Source organism: Moschus berezovskii, chromosome 7 (assembly GCF_049115385.1).
Source record: "Moschus berezovskii isolate FMDL1 chromosome 7, NW_MosBer_1.0, whole genome shotgun sequence".
NCBI lineage: Eukaryota > Metazoa > Chordata > Mammalia > Artiodactyla > Moschidae > Moschus > Moschus berezovskii.
In genome coordinates this window covers 111,058,296-111,070,731 of record NC_142466.1, presented here as the reverse complement: position 1 = coordinate 111,070,731, position 12,436 = coordinate 111,058,296, and the positions used below count along the sequence as shown (strand labels likewise).

General features: G+C 44.7%; 1 protein-coding gene across 1 annotated transcript; it reads right to left on the bottom strand.

The window, feature by feature from the left end:
• Positions 1-2,685: 2,685 nt before the first annotated feature.
• On the bottom strand, positions 2,686-12,157 carry ATP6V1G1 (ATPase H+ transporting V1 subunit G1). Its single transcript, XM_055427690.2, has 3 exons — positions 11,981-12,157; positions 6,729-6,829; positions 2,686-3,489 (listed from the first exon to the last, which is right to left on the bottom strand). The coding sequence occupies exons 1-3, from the start codon at positions 12,060-12,062 to the stop codon at positions 3,316-3,318; spliced, it is 357 nt and encodes a 118-aa protein (XP_055283665.2). The 5' UTR covers positions 12,063-12,157; the 3' UTR covers positions 2,686-3,315.
• Between the last annotated feature and the right edge of the window lie 279 nt (positions 12,158-12,436).

The following is a 12,436-nucleotide window of genomic DNA, read 5'->3' as shown; positions in this document are numbered from 1 at the left end:
CCATTGGGACTTCAGAGAACATCCAATCTGTACCATTAAGAGCTATTATTAGACTTTCAATCAAGGATGAGAAAAGCAAATTTTAGAAAATTAGGAAATACTTGCTGAGTGCCTACAATGTCCCAGGAATTGTGGTACGTTCAATAATTCTGCTGTCGTTGTTAAATGGTTGTCAGCTGTGTGGTTTTGGCCCCCAGGGGACATCTGACAAAGTCTGGAGGTACTTTTGGTCATTACACTGAAGGGGTAATACTGGCAGCCAGTGGGTACAGGTCAAGGACACTGCTGAACATCCCAGTAGGCAAGTGTGTTAAGAGTAACTCCCACAGCCGAGACCTTCTGAGATAATCGCTATTTACCCACGTATAACCACCAGTCATACGCTCTGCATATGGAAATACAGGCATGTGTTTAGCTTTTCATGCTCAATGAGAACAAACCACACACTGTTCTGCATGTGTCTTGAGGTTCTTTCTACATCAGAACCTGCCTGTCTTTGAGGTTGAAGAACCTGCCAGATGCTAATTTCTCAAGTCACGCCTCCAAAGGGAAATTTATTTTTGGTCCCCCCTCCCAGCTGGCACACAGGACCTTACTCCCCTGACCAGGAATCAAAGCCACACCACCTGCATTAGAAGTGTGGCGTCTTAACCACTGGACCACCAAGAAAGTCCCCAAAGGGAAATTTTTTAAAAACGTTACTCCTGGCCCCACTCCCAGAGACCAATTCCACTGCCTGGGAAGGGCCAGGGCAGGCACCATTTTTGCTGGGTACAATCAAGGTTGACAACCAAGATTGCCAAACAGCCTTTTGGCCTCCAGACCCCTCAGGGCTCTCTCCACCCGGAGCATCTTCTCCAGTCTCCCTCCTTCTGTCCCCTCACCCACAAGCATTTAAACCCGCCACACCTTCCTCAAACACCTCCCCCATCAGCCACTGGGCAGCCCTCTCCTCTCCCCGCTTACAGCCAAGTATTTTTCTGCACGCTTTACGTCCAGTTCCTTCTTCAGTCTCTTTAGGCTCCTGTCCCTCAGGTCACCAAGCTCCGTTCGTGTCTCATCTCGTGAGCCTAGATTACACCCCTTTTGCTTGTTACGTTAGTGCCATTCAGCTGGTTAACTGGAAGGTTAAGAATCAAGCAGTCAGGTATGTACAACCCTAGATTCAGGGTGAAAGTACTGGTGGACACCAAGTTGAAGACACTGGGTCTTAACTAGTGAACACATGACGTTCCTACTTGGTAGTCCTCCAGTTTGGGAAATCTGTATCTGCAGTTAGGTAGAGGTTTGGAGTTGCTCTCCTTAACAATACCAGGAATAAAGCCCTAACAAATCCAGGTACCGTTTGGGACACATTAGTTAGGGTGGAGATGCTTATCAGATGTCAAAGCAAAGCATCAAATAAGCAATCTGAGAATTCTGAGTACAGGGGAAGTTAAGTTAAAGATATAAATTTGGATCTTCAATATAGATGGTATTAAAGTCACGAAATGTAGATGGTCTCAACAAGGAAATGGATATAGAGACATCCAAGAACAAGACTTAAGGAAAAAGGGAGGAATCAGCAAGAGACCGAAAAGCAAGGCAGCACACTGCTGCAAAACGGAGGCTGAGAAAATGGCTTGAGAAGGACCCTGTCCCACAATAATGAAGGGCAAGCAGGCAGAGGATGGGACCCCAATCTGGTCAGCTATGCTCACCTTACTGGAATGCTTGAACACTAAAAAACAGAGAAGCTCATATAGAAAGTTCCTATGAGGAACTCTATAAAAAGGGACCAACAGCTGGAGATGGAAGTGCCCAGAGAACAAACCATCCGGAGTAAACAAAAATGATACATTTTTAAAAGGTCATCTAATTCTCCTGTAGTTTCAGAATGATGTTCTTTCAATTGTTTCCACCTACCAGAAATTATCTTGTCCGCCAAAAACTATGAGCTTACAGTGGGTTGGTGGTGGTGGTGTAGTCACTAAGTTGTGTCCGACTCTTGGGACCCCATGAACGGTAGCCCGCCAGGCTCCTCTGTCCATGGGATTCTCCAGGCGAGAACACTGGGGTGGGTGGCCACTGCCATCTCCACTACAGTAGGTTGCTGCTGCTGCTGCTAAGTCGCTTCAGTCGTGTCCGACTCTGTGCGACCCCATAGACGGCAGCCGACCAAGCTCCAACATCCCTGGGATTCTCCAGGCGAGAACACTGGGGTGGGTGGCCACTGCCATCTCCACTACAGTAGGTTGCTGCTGCTGCTAAGTCGCTTCAGTCGTGTCCGACTCTGTGCGACCCCATAGACGGCAGCTGACCAGGCTCCGCCGTCCTTGGGATTCTCCAGGCAAGAACACTGGAGTGGCTTGCCTACAGTAGGTTGGGGGCATTCAATTCTTAAGTACTAGTGTGAAGTTACCTTAGGTTCCACACTAAGCATTTAGCCCACCAGTAAGGAGATATAAGGCTGCCCCAGGACAGGGGGCTCTCAAGAAAAGGCAGACTTCAGACTTACTAGTTGATTGCTAACAGCTGCTGGATGAAATCACAAGTGATTTCCTTCCTGCTAAGGTGCATACCATGAATATTTTCTCCGTATGCACGCAAGTGTGTGTGTGATACATGTACTAATCTAACTTAGTGAAATTCTGCAGAACATCTGGGTCAAAGCACATTTTGCATTATCAAAGAGGATGCAGCGGAGAGGAGGAAAACACACAACAGTCTTTACTTTTAAGTGATTATCAGTACAGTATCAGTACACAAGTAGTAACATGTAACAAGTTAGTGAATTCTACCATCTAGTAACTGTGAAGAAGAGAAACCAAGAGCAGCCCAACACTAGGACCCATTGTTCTAACCCTTAGTTGGAAAGGACTATTTTAAGGCTGGCTGCTGTTTCACATGGGTTACAAATAACTACTTACTACTTTTTCATAGATAAAGCCCCTGACCTTCAAGAAAGATTTAGGGAAAAAAACGCTTTAATCCCTTTCTTTCTTAAGAAAATAGGGTTTTAAAAAACTAAGAAAGAAAAAGTCAGTGTTGATAATATGCTGCTTGAGCGAAAAGGCATAGAAAACAGACAACATATATCCATTAAATTTCTAAGAAATATGAGGTAAAAAGATACAATCTTTGGATAAGCTCCAAGCCTGTACAAAGAATCTATGTTGGCGATTCTGCAAAAAGTGAAGGGACCTACTATATAATATACAGAAATAATTTAATGCCTTTCCATAAGATATAACTCAAGCCTTGCTAAATGAAGCCTCATGTTCCATGAAGGCATTCAAAACGCCAATCCACAGAACAGGCACTTTTCTTCTGCCTCTATCCATTTATGCGGTAGTTCTCATGGATTTCTGGCCGGATGTCGCAGACGAAGGCCAAGAGGTCGTCCAAGACTTCATCCCTGTTCTGGCGGAAGTAGGTCTGAAGGACGGCCATCTTCTCCTGGGTGTCCTTCTCTACTTCACTGCTGCAGCTGCCATGGGATCCCAGAGCCTGGATTTGGGGATGACAGCAGAGGGGCACCAGGATGAACATTTAATAAGCAGCTTTCGGACCAACCCAGACAGCAGAATAAAAAGCAGAGACGTTACTGTGCCAACAAAAGTCCATCTAGTCAAACCTATGGTTTTTCCAATAGTCATGTACAGATGTGAGAGTTGACTGCAAAGAAAGCTGAGCACCAAAGAATTGATGCTTTTGAACTGTGGTGTTGGAGAAGACTTGAGAGTCCCTTGGACTGCAAGGAGATCCAACCAGTCAATTGTAATGGAAATCAGTCCTGAGTGTTCACTGGAAGGACTGATGCTGAAGCTGAAACTCCAATACTTTGGCCACCTAATGTGAAGAACTGACTCATTGGAAAAGACCCTGATGCTGGGAAAGATTGAAGGCAGGAGGAGAAGGTGACGACAGAGGATGAGATGAATGGCATCACCAACTCAATGGATGAGTTGGAGCAAGCTCCGGGAGTTGTTGGACAGGGAAGCCTGACGTGCTGCAGTTCATGGGGTCGCAAAGAGTCGGACACGACTAAGTGACTGAACTGACTGACTTCAGACTTTTGATGAAACCCAGTTTCATCATGAATATAAATAATCAGCAGCAGGAAATGTAACATTGTGACCAAAGAGCATGTGAGAAGTCAGCGTTCCCATGGTTTGTGGGAGAAGAAGCTGATACAGTCACTTGGGTGGCTGACTTTTCAACACTGAACAGAAGGTAAACAAACTGCACAGCATTTCCACTGCTGGGAAATTATACCAGAGAGGGACACAGTCACATCTCTCTAGAGTCTAATGTGCAGCCTTAACCAGAGACTGGATGAACCTGAAGACCCAGCAACTGAGGCCTGGTGGTTAGTAGCATCTCCTAGTGCAGTTTTAAAAGGGAGCGACATGTGGTATTAAAAAAAAAAAACCTCTTAAAAAGTAACACTCAGTTCAGTCACTCAGTCATATCCAACTCTTTGTGACCCCATGAACCTCACCACACCAGGCCTCCCTGTCCATCACCAACTCCTGGAGTCTACCCAAATTCATGTCCATTGAGTCGGTGATGCCATCCAACCACCTCATCCTCTGTCGTCCCCTTCTGCTCCTGCCCTCAATCTTTCCCAGGATCAGGGTCTTTTCAAATGAGTCAGCTCTTTGCATCAGGTGGCCAAAGTACTGGAGTTTCAGCTTTAGCATCAGTCCTTCCAATGAACACCCAGGACTAATCTCCTTTAGGATGGACTGGTTGGATCTCCTTGCAGTCCAAGGGACTCTCAAAGGTCTTCTCCAACACCACAGTTCAAAAGCATCAATTCTTCTGCACTCAGCTTTCTTTATAGTCCAACTCTCACATCCATACATGACTACTGGAAAAACCATAGCCTTGACTAGACGGACCTTTGTTGGCAAAGTAATGTGTCTGCTTTTTAACACTAGGGAGATGCAATTTCGGAGGAATATACAGTTTTACTATGACTAGTTAATGTTTTGGCACTTCAGCAGTGGATTCACCAGTATTATGAACACGTGACATCTGTTCATTCAAATATAAACATTCTAGAGGAATACACAAAAAACTGTTAACAGTGGTTATCTCTGAGGAGGACTGCAGGTCTGGGTGAGAGGGGAACTATCCTCTCACTGTTGCTGTTTTATTGCTTGAAATTTTGGTGCAAATGTCTTACCTCTTCAGTTTCTATTTACAAGATAAACTTTCATTTACTGTCTTATTGTTAACTGTTGCACCTACTTTATCAGAATGTGACCCATCAGGTGCTTAAGGCATCACTTTTTTTGTGCCTGATCCTTTCCAACACCTAAGCTGCTGTCACCTCATTACATATGTTAATAATTATATTCCTTCACTCAAAAAGGTTCAAGTGAACAGGCAGAGATTCAAACCTAGGGCTCTTCATACTATTACTGTTCATACTGTAGGAATACCTTGGAGCATTTCATAATGGTTGGCTCAGCTGCTTACCCATATTTTAAAAGTCCATAATCCTTACTCAATGGTGGGCGGTGGGGGGGAGCTGGAAAAAGCCACTACCGCTATTCTATGAATATGTCAACTATACGGCAAGCCCCAGAAGTCACAAAAGTGAAGCAGTCACAATGGAATACTGCTAGAAAAACTCAGATCTCATGCATGAGACCATCTCTATAAGCAATGGCAACATCAATGCAAAAATAGGACAAGATGGCCACCCCTATTTCTACACTGTCTTATGGGCAGTCTGACGATTTACAGCACCAATTCATGAGTCAGAGACCCAGACCCATTTTAAGTTTAAATAGCAGTCACTGCCCAGTGCAAAGATGAACGAAACTTAGGCTACTTACTGAGAGAGGCATGACCCTTTAATCGCTGGACTTGGACCTGGGAGGGTGTGTGCCTGGATCTAGTAGGCCACGATGTAGAGCTTGAGAATGAAGCCCATAAAGGCAGAGAGGAGAGATGGAAGTAACCCTGAAAGCACTATTGAAGCTCACAGATCAAAATGACCTCAGTCTTTACCTGGGTTTCCAATCATGTAGGTTGACAAATTCCACTTTGCTTAAACCAGCTTGAACTGTTCTCTGTTACCTGTATCCAAAAGTCCAGATGGAGGTTTTTTTCCCTCTGTAAAGCCTCTTCCATCCTTTACCCTTTCCAGAATTTCCCCTGCTTCCTCTGTACCTTCTGTGATGTTTTTGTACTATTATTATATGTATCACGTGCATCGTGGTCGAGCCTCTACTGGTAAGTTACTATCTATACTAAACTAAAGCAGGGCTCCATGGAATTCATCTTTATGACCATCGCAGTCCTCTTCAGTTGTCCATTTGCGGGACTTGTATTTTATTACTGAGTGTCCCTGACCACCAGACTATAAGCTAAGGACCATGTCTATTTCGGTTCACAGCTGATCCTCTGCATCTGGCACACGTTCACCGTCTAAAGATATTTAATATTATCTACATTTAATATATATTAAACAACATATATCTTCATAGTTATCCATATTTAACATCTAATTATATTTATTAATAATTTCATTATATCTAAGTGAAGACTAGAATTCAAATGTTAAAAACTAATCATCCTGAGGGATTCAGCCTAAGCATCCAATAACCCAGTTTTCAAATTTTTAACAGAATCAGAATCACTGAACTATGCTATTTTGGGAGCCTAAGGGGAAAGGGAGGGGAAGGAAGCCTCAGTAAACTAAGGCAATAATGAAAATTCACTGGACCCACCGCAGCTTCCTTGGCCTTGAACTCCTTCTCCCTCTGCAGGCGGTACTGTTCAATTTCACCCTGGGCTTCTTCTTTCGCCTGCTTCAGCCTCCGGTTCTTTCCTGTTTTCAAAGGAAGTGGTTAAGAGACAAGCAGGAGAGGAAGCAGAGACTGAGATGGTAAATTCTAACCATAAACAGAGACAAAAGTTTGAAGGTACAGTCTCAAGAGACACGTGTAGGAAAGAGGGACAAAGGGAGCTGAGAGCTAACTAACTGTACAGGTTCCTGCCTCCTGTGCGTGACCAGACTGTACTTCACTGGGAAGCAACTCGATAAAAAGGACCACCTTCTATACTAACAGACTGTAAAAATTATGCAGAACACTTTGGAATGTGTCAGAATATTTTCTCAACCTCAACTACTAAGAATCAACATAAAATGGGTGACATAAGCCATCTGGGGAATTCTCTCCCTGAGAAGTAAACACTTAAGTATGCTGCTGATTACAATCAGAGCTTGGCTAGCTTACCGAGGCTAATATGCTCCCAAAGGACATCAACCTAAACTTTAACTAATGAAACAGATGATGTAATATTGGAAACTAATATCCATGCCTGTGCACAAGGAAATAAGCAAGGAAACTGGTTCTGAGAAGGAATTCTTCTCAGATGTGGAGCACTGGACATAAGACTGTACAAACATCTAAGTGAGGAAACAGAGAGGCTCTGGTTTCTAGAAGAGCATAGTTTAACAGACAGCTGGAAAAATTCTCTAGCTTCTGTCAGAGTCTTTATGAAAATGGACCACAAGATCAGTAAGTTTCTCTGTCCAAACTTCTCAGATACACAAATTGGGGGGTGGGGTGGGATGGGAGGCCCTAGACAATCAATCTGAACACTTATTTAATTCAGAGTGAAAGACATTCTGCATCTTAAAAGCAGGCTGTTGGGAGGGCAACTTAAGAGGGAGGGAATATATGTATACTTCTAGCTGACTCATGCTCTTGGTACAGCAGAAACCAACACAACATTGTAAAACAATTATCCTCCAATTAAAATTTTAAAAAGAATTAAAAAATAAAACTGTTATAATGCATTGCATATCAACCACCCAAATCCCACATACTCCATGTAGATGAATGAAACTGAACTTAACCTTCCACCTCCTCATCTTGCCTGGGAAATTCCATGGACAGAGGGACCTAGCAGGCTACAGTCCATGGGGTTGCAAAGAGTCAAATGCCACTTCTAGACTAAACAACAACAGCAACAACAACTCCTGATTAACAACAGAATTTTGGACTGGTGATAATCCCAGGACATTAATACTAAATGAGGCTAGTCTAAAACAACCAAAAGGTGTCTAAGCCCCTCAAGGAGTATTTCTCCAGGTATGTATTTTCTCCAGTACTATTTAGGGCCCACCATTAAGGGTCTGCTCCAGCTGACCTCTACCCCCATACTCCACATGCCATCCTCCTCAGCAGCTATACATTCAAGGCCAACAAAGCCAAGATTATTTCCCAAACCAACAAATTTTAACTTGGACTGAATAGTACGCAGTTGCTCCACATTTTCACAATAACACCTGCAATCACTCCTGACTCCCATGGCTCCCCAAATTAATTACTTAAGGTAAACCATTCTCTTGCTACTGTTGTTCAGGCACTCAGTCATGTTTGACTCTTTGCAACTCCATGGACTGCAGCACACCAGGCTTTCCTGTCCTTCACCATCTCCTGGAGTTTGCTCAAACTTGTGTTCATTGGGTCAATGATGCCATCCACCATCTCAGCCTCTGTCCTCTCCTTCTGCCCCTGCCTTCAATCTTTCCTGGCATCAGGGTCTTTTCCAATGAGTCAGTTCTTCACATCAGGTGGCCCAAGTATTGGAGCTTCAGCATCAGTCTTTCCAATGAGTAACAGGGTGAATTCCCTCTAGGATTGATTGACTGGTTTGATCTCCGTGCTGTCCAAGCAACTCTCAAGAGTCTCCAGCACCACAGTTCAAAGGCATCAATTTTTTGCCATTCAGCCTTCTTTATGGTCCAACTCTTCACATCCATACATGACTACTGGAAAACCACAGCTTTGACGAGACAAACTAATCTCTGCTTTTTAATACACTGTCTAGGTTTGTCATTGCTTTTCTTCCAAGGAGCAAGTGTCTTTTAATTTCATGAAAGCAGTCACTGTCCACAGTGATTTTGCAGCCCAAGAAAATAAGTCTGTCACTGTTTCCATTGTTTTCCCATCTATTTGCCATGAAGTGATGGGTTTGGAAGCCATGATCTTAGTTTTTTGAATGCTAAGTTTTAAGTGAGCTTTTTCACTCTCCTCTTCCACCTTCCTCAAGAGGTCTTTAATTCCTGTTCACTTTCTCCCAGAAGGGTGGTGTCATCTGCCTTATCTGAGGTTATTGATATTTCTCCCAGCAATCTTGATTCCAGCTTGTGATTCATCCAGCCCAGCATTTCCCATGATGTACTCACATGTAATTTAAATAAGCAGGGTGACAATATACAACCTCAATGTATCCCTTTCCCAATTTTGAACCAGTCTGTTGTTCCATGTCCAGTTCTAACTGTTGAAGATCCAGTTTTCCCCACAGCCAGTCCCTCCCATCAGGAAGCTTGCACAAGCCTCTTACCCTCATCCATCAGAGGGCAGACACAATGAAAACCACAATCACAGAAAACTATTCTCTGCCTGTCAGCAAACATCTTCAAAGTTCAATTCTGATTGGCTTCTCAGAAAACCAAAAAGTATTTGGGCAGGAAATCATTTAAGTCCATTTTTTTTTAAGGACCTTACATGTACAGGCCAGCATTGCTGTTTCACTCCAATGACACAAAGATTTCATGAAAAATTGGGCTGGACCATTTTACTGCATCATGTACTGTCTCTTTCCAATTCCTAACTGGGCGTGTCAACCATGATTACAGATTAAGAAAGGCAATAACTTTTTCAAATTGTTCAGTTCAGTTCAGCCGCTCAGTCATGTCCGACTCTTTGCAACCCCATGAATCACAGCACACCAGGCCTCCCTGTCCATCACCAACTCCCGGAGTTCACTCAAACTCACGTCCATCGAGTCCGTGATACCATCCAGCCATCTCATTCTCGGTCGTCCCCTTCTCCTCCTGCCCTCAATCCTTCCCAGCATCAGAGTCTTTTCCAGTGAGTCAACTTGTCGCATGAGGTGGCCGAAGCATTGGAGTTTCAGCTTTAGCATCAGTACTTCCAATGAACACCCAGGACTGATCTCCTTTAGAATAGACTGGTTGGATCTCCTTGCAGTCCAAGGGACTCTCAAGAGTCTTCTCCAGCACCACAGTTCAAAAGCATCAATTCTTTGGCGATCAGCTTTCTTCACAGTCCAACTCTCACATCCATACATGACCATTGGAAAAACCATAGCCTTGACTAGATGGACCTTTGTAGGTCTTAATAATTCTATTCCTAACTACTGCAAATCCTGAGGTATATATTAGACATAAATTTACTCATTTAAAACAAATTCTTTCCATCAATATGTAATAGCTACCAGAGATATGCAAGTCCCTGCAACAGGTCTGACAGGAAAAAGGAAGGTGTAAATCATGACCCCTACCTCCAAGGCACTCAATCATTTTTAACCATATGCCAAGTAATTGTTCCTTCACTTTCCCCAAATATTCTCACACATTTCCCAACAGATACAACTTCTGTTGCTGATGATCCATCAAAAGACATACTCTGAGAAGTCATTCTGGAAATACTCATCAAGTGCATGATGAGAATACTCCATGAGGAACACAGAACTTTCCAGTCACCAGAGCAAGAACAGATTTCTTCCTATCTCCAGCCCCCTCAAAAAAAAAGTTCTTTCAATGAAATTCAAAGTATCGTATTACCCCAAATTGAGAAAGTACCAGAGCCAGGCTTGAGTATGGTTGAAGAGTGTAAATCTTATGATTTAAAAAAAAATAAATCAAGAGAATACTGAAATTACCAGTTTTGAGTATTTTTACCCCAGCTATGTTGTGTCCCAGGGTATGGTCATATCATTTTTCTCTGGGTCCCAACTTTCCCATGGGTAAAATAGGAATAGAAACATCTATCTAGCCAGATGGGAAACTGACTAAATAAAGTTTAATTAGACACAGTTCCTGTTCTCCAGGAGCTTATTCTAGTAAGTGAGCCATATAAAGAAACAGGTTACTGCACTGTGACGACAGAAATATGCACTTGGGAGGAGGTCTTACCTAGTCTGAGGGGTAAAGACCAAGTTAGGGCAAGTTTCCTGGAAGAACTACTGCTTAAATTTTAAGATCTGAAGGAAGACTATGTGTGCGAGAATAAGGATAGTAAACTAGGAAAAGGCTTTTCCAATCAGGAACCAACTGCGCAAAGGCTTGAAGGTGATGTCAACCAACGTGTCTTTGAGCAATACCTAAGAGATCAGAGAAGAAAGACAGAGCCTGATTCAAAAGCACCTCCTACACCCTCTTAAGGAATTTAGGTTTTATTCTGCAGACACTAAAGGCCTGGTGACTATAGGAGGAAATCAGAGTGGCAACTGAGATGTATGACTCTGACTACAGTGAGAAGAATGAATTGGAGAGGAAGTCTCCCACTCAACAATTAGATTCGATCCTCCTATTAAGTTCTTTAGTAAGCTCTCATTTCTCAACTCTAGCCCTCCTCTCATCCGCAATTAAGCTACCCAATAGCTGCTTCCTTCACTGGGGCTTTGAAAACTGCAGTAAGAGATCACAAATGAACGGCGTACTACGTCTGGCACATATTAAGGTATTAACGAACTAGGCTGCTACGGGAGTCTCAGAAAACTTGGCGTCCTGGACTAAGATGCTGGCTGCAGGGATGGAGAAAAGTGAACAAATAAAGCCTTGCCGAGTGACTAAACATGGCGAATGAGAGAGGGTATGAGACGTGGCGAAGAGGGCCGTTTCCAGGGTGGGTAACACGGTAAACGGTGGAGGCAATGACTTCCGTTTGGATAGTCCATTTTATTCGCCTCCCAGACCCTAAGCAGGTCGTCCACCTATTACTGATCCCACACCCTATCCACCAGCCCACATCGCAGCTCTCAGGCGACCTACTAGACTTCCAGAGCCTCGGCTCCGGAGAGCTGCGAGTCACACAAGCTTCCCCGACTGTAACCATCGCCCAGTCCGCAGTTTTTCGGTCCTAATCCACCTACCGCCCCTCGCGGCCTAGCCGCAATCCTGCACTCGCGCCACGCCGGGCTGCCTCAACCCCAAACTCACGCTTGCGGGCCTCGGACACCTTCTCGGCGGCCCGTTTCTCCGCCTGGAGCAGCTGCTGGATGCCCTGCGACTGACTGGCCATGGCTATGGCGATGGCGCCGGCGGCGGCGACTGCACGGCGGCAGACAGCGGCCTACTTCAGCCAAACCGCCCCCTCGGGTCAGCTGATCCCGACGCGCACGATCTGCGCTTGCGCACGTCGCCCCGCCCACCGTCACGTGACCTCCGTGACGCCGCGTCAGCGGACCGCGCGGGGCGCCCTGCGACTCGGGGCGGGGCAAGCGGCGGGGAGGAGGCGGGGGAGTGGAGCGGCTTGACTGCGCCTGCGTAGCATCTGTCTCCGCTGTCTTCCTGTCTCAAGAGTAAGCTTCGGCTTGGCATTTCTCTGGTTCCACTTTTGTGGCTGTTCTGTCACGTCGTTATTGCAGTAACCCCCCCACACACACACCCTTTACC